We start from the raw sequence: 6,488 nt of genomic DNA, 5'->3' as shown, positions 1-6,488 counted from the left end.
TTTGGATTCTCCTAAAAGTGCCCTTATCTATTGTTAGACATGCGATGCGATGTTAAGGATCGTGACCTTCGAATCGATAGCTATTACGGCATATGTTCATTTTTGGTTTAAACAAGACCGTTTGGGTCGTTTGGGGTTATTTAGGGCATTTCCTAATTTTTTAGGTTTGGTATTTTCTAAAAAGTGTCCTTATCTCTTATTGGACATGTGGATGCAATGTTAAGGGTTGTGACCTTTGAATCAATTCCTATTTTGGCATATGTTCATTTTCGGTTTAAACTAAATCGGGTGGGTCGTTTGGGGTTATTTGTGGGTATTTATGACTTTTTGGCCTTGGGATTCTCTAAAAAGTGTCATTATCTCTTATTAGACGTGTGGATGCGATGTTGTGGGTCATGACCTTCGAATCGATACCTATTTCGGCATATGTTCATTTTCGATTTAAACCAGATCGGGTGGGTCGTTTGGGGTTATTTGAGGGCATTATCTTCTATTAGACGTGTGGATGCATTGTTGAGGGTCGTGACCTTCGAATCGATACCTATTTTGACATAATTCATTTTTGGTTTATACCAAACCGAGTGTGTCGTTGTGGTTATTTGGGAGAATTTCTGTACTTTTTTGGGCTTGGGATTTTCTAAGAAGTGTCCTTATCTCTTACTAGACGTGTTGATGGGATGTTGAGGGTCGTGACTTTCGAATCGATAATTATTTCGACATATGTCCATTTTCGGTTTAAACCAGACCAGGTGGGACGTTTGGGGTTATTTGGGGGCATTTCTATACATATTAGGTTTGTATTTTCTAAAAAGTGTCCTTATCCCTTATTAGACATGTGGATGCGATGTTGAGGGTCGTGACCTTCGAATTGATACCTATTTCGACATATGTTCATTTTCGTTAAACCAGACCGAGTGGGTCGTTTGGGGTTATTTGGGGGCACTTCGTACTTTTTTGGGCCTGGGATTTTCTAAAAAGTGTCCTTATCTCTTATTGGACGTGAGGATGCGATGTTGAGGGTTGTGACCTTGAATTGATACCTATTTAACATATGTTCATTTTTTGTTTAAACCAGATCGAGTGTGTCTTTTGGGGTTATTTGGGGGCAGTTCTATACTTTTTGGGCTTGGGATTTTCTAAAAAGTGTCCTTATCTCTTATTAGATGTGTGGATGCGATGTTGAGGGTCGTGACCGTCGAATCGATACCTATTTCGATATATGTTCATTTTTGGTTTAAACCAGACCGGGTGGGTCATTTGGGGTTATTTAGGGGCATTTCTTTACTTATTTGGGCTTCGGATTTTCTAAGAAGTGTCCCTATCTCTGATTAGACGTGTGGATACCATGTCGGGGTCATGACTTCTAATCGATACCTATTTTGACATATGTTAATATTTGGTTTAAAGCAGACCGGTGGGTCGTTTGGGGTTATTTTGGGGCATTTCGTACTTTATTGGGTTTGGGATTCTTTAAAAGTTTCCTTATCTTTTATTAGATGTGAGGATGCGATGTTGAGGATCGTGACTTTCGAATCAAAACCTATTTTGGCATATGTTCATTTTGGGTTTAAACAAGACCGAGTGGGTCGTTTGGGGTTATTTAGGGGCATTTCTGAATTTTTTTGGGTTTGGTATTTTTTAAAAAGTGTCCTTATCTCTTATTAGACGTGTGGATGCGCTGTTTAGGGTCGTGACCAACGAATCAATACCTATTTTGGCATATGTTCATTTTCGATTTAAATACGACCGAGTGGCTCATTTAGGGGTATTTGGGGATATTTCTGTGCTTTTATGGGTTTGGTATTTTCTAACAAGTGTCCTTATCTCTTATTAGACATGTGGATGCGATGTTGAGGGTCGTGACCTTCGAATCGATACCTATTTCGACATATGTTCATTTTCGGTTTAAACTAGGTTGAGTGAGTTGCTTGGGGTTATTTGTGGACATTTCTGTACTTTTCTGGGCTTGGGATTCTCTAAAAAGTGTCATTATCTCTTATTACACGTGTGGATGCGATGTTAAGGGTCATGACCTTCGTCGATACCTATTTGACATATGTTCATTTTCGGTTTAAACAGATGGTGGGTCGTTTGGGGTTATTTGGGGGCATTTCTTAATTTTTTGAGTTTGGTATTTTTAAAAAGTGTCCTTATCTCTTATTCGACGTGTGGATGCGATGTTGAGGGTTGTGACCTTCGAATCGATACCTATTTCGACATATGTTCATTTTCGGTTTAAACCAGACCGGATGGGTCGTTTAGGTTTATTTGGGGGCATTTCTATAGTTTTTGGGGTATGGTATTTTCTAAAAGGTGTCATTTTCTCTTATTAGACATGTGGATGCAATGTTGAGGGTCGTGACCTTTGAATCGATACCTATTTCGGCATATGTTCATTTTCGCTTTAAACTAGACCGAGTGGGTCGTTTGGGGTTATTTGGGGGTATTTCGTACTTTTTTGGGCTTGGGATTTTCAGTTTAAACTAGACCGAGTGGGTCGCTTGGGGTCGTGTAGATGCGATGTTGAGGGTTATGACCTTCGACTCGATACCTATTTCGACATATGCTCAATTTCGATTTAAACCAAACCGGGTGGGTCGTTTGGGTTATTTGGGGCATTTTTTTTTTTTGGGTTTGGTATTTTCTAAAAAGTGTCCTTATCTTTTATTCGACGTGTGGATGCGATGTTGAGGGTCGTGACCTATGAATCGATACCTATTTTGACATATGTTCATTTTCGGTTTAAATCAAACTAGGTGGCGTTTGGGGTTATTTGGGGACATTTCGTATAGTTTAGGGTTTGGTATTTTCTAAAAAGTGTGCTTATCTCTTATTAGACATGTGAATGCGATGTTGAGGGTTGTGACCTTTGAATTGATACCTATTTCGACATATGTTTATTTTCCGTTTAAACCAGATCGAGTGGGTCGTTTGGGGTTATTTGGGGTCATTTCTATACTTTTTGGGCTTGGATTTTCTAAAAAGTGTCCTTATCTCTTATAAGACGTGAGGGTGCGATGTTGTGGGTCCGACTTTCAAATCGATACCTATTTCGACATATGTTCATTTTCGATTTAAACAAGATAGAGTGGGTCGTTTGGGGTTATTTGGGGGCATTTCTTTACTTATTTGGGCTTGGATTTTCTAAGAAGTGTCCTTATCTCTTATTAGACATGTGGATATGATGCTCGGGTCGTGACTTGAATCGATACCTATTTTGACATATGTTAATTTTTGGTTTAAAGCAAATCCGTGGGTTGTTTGTGGTTATTTTGGGGCATTTTTGTACCTTTTGGGTTTGGGATTCTCTAAAAAGTGTCCTTATCTATTGTTAGATGTGTGGATGCGATGTTGAGGATCGTGACCTTGGAATCGATACCCATTTCGGCACATGTTCATTTTGGGTTTAAACAAGATCGGGTGGGTCATTTAAGGTTATTCGGGGCATTTCTGAATTTTTTTGGGTTTGGTATTTTCTAAAAAGTGTCCTTATCTCTTATTAGACTTGTGGATGCGATATTGAGGGTCGTGACTCTAATCGATACCTATTTTGACATATGTTCATTTTTTATTTAAACCAGACCGAGAGGGTCATTTAGGGTTATTTGGGGCCATTTCTGTACTTTTCACGGTTTAGTATTTTCTTAAAAAGTGCCCTTATCTTTTATTAGACGTGTGGATGCATTGTTGAGGGTCGTGACTTTCGAATCGATACCTATTTCGACATAAGTTCATTTTCGATTTAAACCAGACCGAGTGGGTCGTGTGCGGTTATTTAGGGGATTTTTGGACTTTTTTGAGCTTGGGATTTTCTAAAAAGTGTCCTTATCGCTTATTAGATGTGTTGATGCGATGTTGAGGGTCGTGACTTTCGAATCGACAACTATTTCGACATATGTTCATTTTCGATTTAAACACGACCGGTGGTCGTTGGGGGTTATTTGGGGATATTTCTTTACTTATTTGGGCTTGGTTTTTCTAAGAAGGGTCACTATCTTTGATTAGACGTGTGGATACAATGCTAGGGTTGCGAGTTCGAATCGATACCTATTTTGATATATGCTAATTTTTTATTTAAAGCAGACGGTTGGTCATTTGGGGTTATTTTGGGGCATTTCTGTGCATTTTTGGGTTTTGATTCTCTAAAAGTGCCCTTATCTATTGTTAGACATGCGGATGCGATGTTAAGGATCGTGACCTTCGAATCAATAGCTATTACGGCATATGTTCATTTTTGGTTTAAACAAGACCGTTTGGGTCGTTTGGGGTTATTTAGGGGCATTTCTTAATTTTTTTAGGTTTGGTATTTTCTAAAAAGTGTCCTTATCTCTTATTGGACATGTGGATGCAATGTTGAGGGTTGTGACCTTTGAATCAATTCCTATTTCGGCATATGTTCATTTTCGGTTTAAACTAGATCGGGTGGGTCGTTTGGGGTTATTTGTGGGCATTTCTGTACTTTTTTGGCTTTGGGATTCTCTAAAAAGTGTCATTATCTCTTATTAGACGTGTGGATGCGATGTTGTGGGTCATGACCTTCGAATCGATACCTATTTCGACATCTGTTCAATTTCGATTTAAACCAGATCGGGTGGGTTGTTTGGGGTTATTTGGGGGTACTTCTGTACGCTTTTGGGCTTGGGATTTTCAGTTTAAACTAGACCGAGTGGGTCGTGTGGATGCGATGTTGAGGGTTATGACCTTCGAATCGATACCTATTTCGACATATGCTCAATTTCGGTTTAAACCAGACCGGGTGGGTCGTTTCGGGTTATTTGGGGCATTTTTTTTTTTTTTTGGGTTTGGTATTTTCTAAAAAGTGTCCTTATCTTTTATTCGACGTGTGGATGCGATGTTGAGGGTCGTGACCTATGAATCGATACCTATTTCGACATATGTTCATTTTCGATTTAAACCAGACCGGCTGGGCTGTTTTGGGTTATTTGGGGGCATTTCTGTACTTTTTTGGGTTTGGTATTTTCTAAAAAAGTGCCCTTATCTTTTATTAGATGTGTGGATGCGTTGTTGAGGGTCGTGACCTTCGAATCGATACCTATTTTGACATAAGTTCCTTTTCGGTTTAAACCAGACCGAGTAGGTCATTTGCGGTTATTTGGGGGAATTTCTGTACTTTTTTGGGCTCGGGATTTTCTAAAAAGTGTGCTTATCTCTTATTAGGCGTGTTGATGGGATGTTGAGGGTCGTGACTTTTGAATCGATAACTATTTCGATATATGTTCATTTTCGGTTTAAACCAGACTAGGTGGGATGTTTGGGATTATTTGGGGGCATTTCTGTACTTTTTAGGGTTTGGTATTTTCTAAAAAGTGTCCTTATCTCTTATTAGACATGTGGATGCGATGTTGAGAGTCGTGACCTTCGAATTGATACCTACTTAAACATATGTTCATTTTCAGTTTAAACCAGACCGAGTGGTTTGGGGTTATTTGGGGGCACTTCTGTATATTTTTGGGCTTGGGATTTTCTAAAAAGTGTCCTTATCTCTTATTGGACATGAGGATGCGATGTTGAGGGTCGTGACCTTCGAAACGATACCTTTTTTTGGATAGGTAAGTGTGATTGTATTAGGAAAGGGGAAAAAATACAGAAGAAGGCAGCCCTTGTCCTCCCCCCTTAGACAGGCCTACGAGGGGGAGGAGAGCCCCTAAAAGAACCCGAGGACAGGCCCTCGGTTGAAAAGCCTAAGACCAGGCCAACAACTCAATGAGACAAGGTCCTTAAAAAAACTTTACAATATGAATCATTCTTAACTAACTCCACCAAGTCCTGTGGGAAATCAAGTGGATAAAAAATTGCTTCCCCATCCCCCGTATCCATGGCTGCAATAAAGTCTGCTGGCTGGTTGAGCTCTCTCCAAACATGTTTGATCTCCTTACGCTGTAATTGCTGTAGTAGCGTAGCTATACGGTCCCTCAAGATTTGCATGCTCCAAGGGCAGTCCACAGCCCCATTAAGAATATCTACTGCCAATTTGGAATCGGATCTGATGGAAACCTGAAGTAGGTTCCTTTGAATACAAAAAGTTACCCCCTTCAAAATTGCAAAAAGCTCCATGCCTAGAACAGAATTAATATCTCCCTTCCCCGCATACGCCATTATGGCAACAACTGCATCATCACAAATGATTCCACCATAGGAAGCTCTATCAGCTGTTAAGGACCCATCACAGTGAAGGACTGCCATGTGAGTAGGAGGTGTAAACCAAGCACAGGTTTTCGATTTAAACCAGACCGGGTGGGTTGTTTGGGGTTTATTGGGGGCATTTCTTTGCTTATTTGGGCTTCGGATTTTCTAAGAAGGGTCCCTATCTCTGATTAGTCGTGTGGATATGATGCTGGGGGTTGGGAGTTCGAATCAATACCTATTTCGACATATGTTAATTTTCAATTTAAAGCAAATCGGGTGGGTCATTTGGGGTTATTTGGGGGCATTTCTGTACTTTTTTTGGTTTGGGATTCTCTAAAAAG

General features: G+C 39.9%; 1 protein-coding gene across 1 annotated transcript; it reads right to left on the bottom strand.

Moving 5' to 3' along the window:
• Positions 1-5,721: 5,721 nt before the first annotated feature.
• LOC122647985 lies at positions 5,722-6,204 on the bottom strand. The gene has a single exon (XM_043841267.1). The coding sequence runs from the start codon at positions 6,202-6,204 to the stop codon at positions 5,722-5,724; it is 483 nt and encodes a 160-aa protein (XP_043697202.1).
• Between the last annotated feature and the right edge of the window lie 284 nt (positions 6,205-6,488).

Source organism: Telopea speciosissima, unplaced genomic scaffold (genome assembly GCF_018873765.1).
Source record: "Telopea speciosissima isolate NSW1024214 ecotype Mountain lineage unplaced genomic scaffold, Tspe_v1 Tspe_v1.0340, whole genome shotgun sequence".
Lineage (NCBI taxonomy): Eukaryota > Viridiplantae > Streptophyta > Magnoliopsida > Proteales > Proteaceae > Telopea > Telopea speciosissima.
This window is presented reverse-complemented; position numbering and strand designations above follow the sequence as displayed.

Bases quoted from the DNA above. Each gene is read 5' to 3' on its own strand.
- LOC122647985 (XM_043841267.1), bottom strand. From the start codon at position 6,204: ATGGCAGTCCTTCACTGTGATGGGTCCTTAACAGCTGATAGAGCTTCC.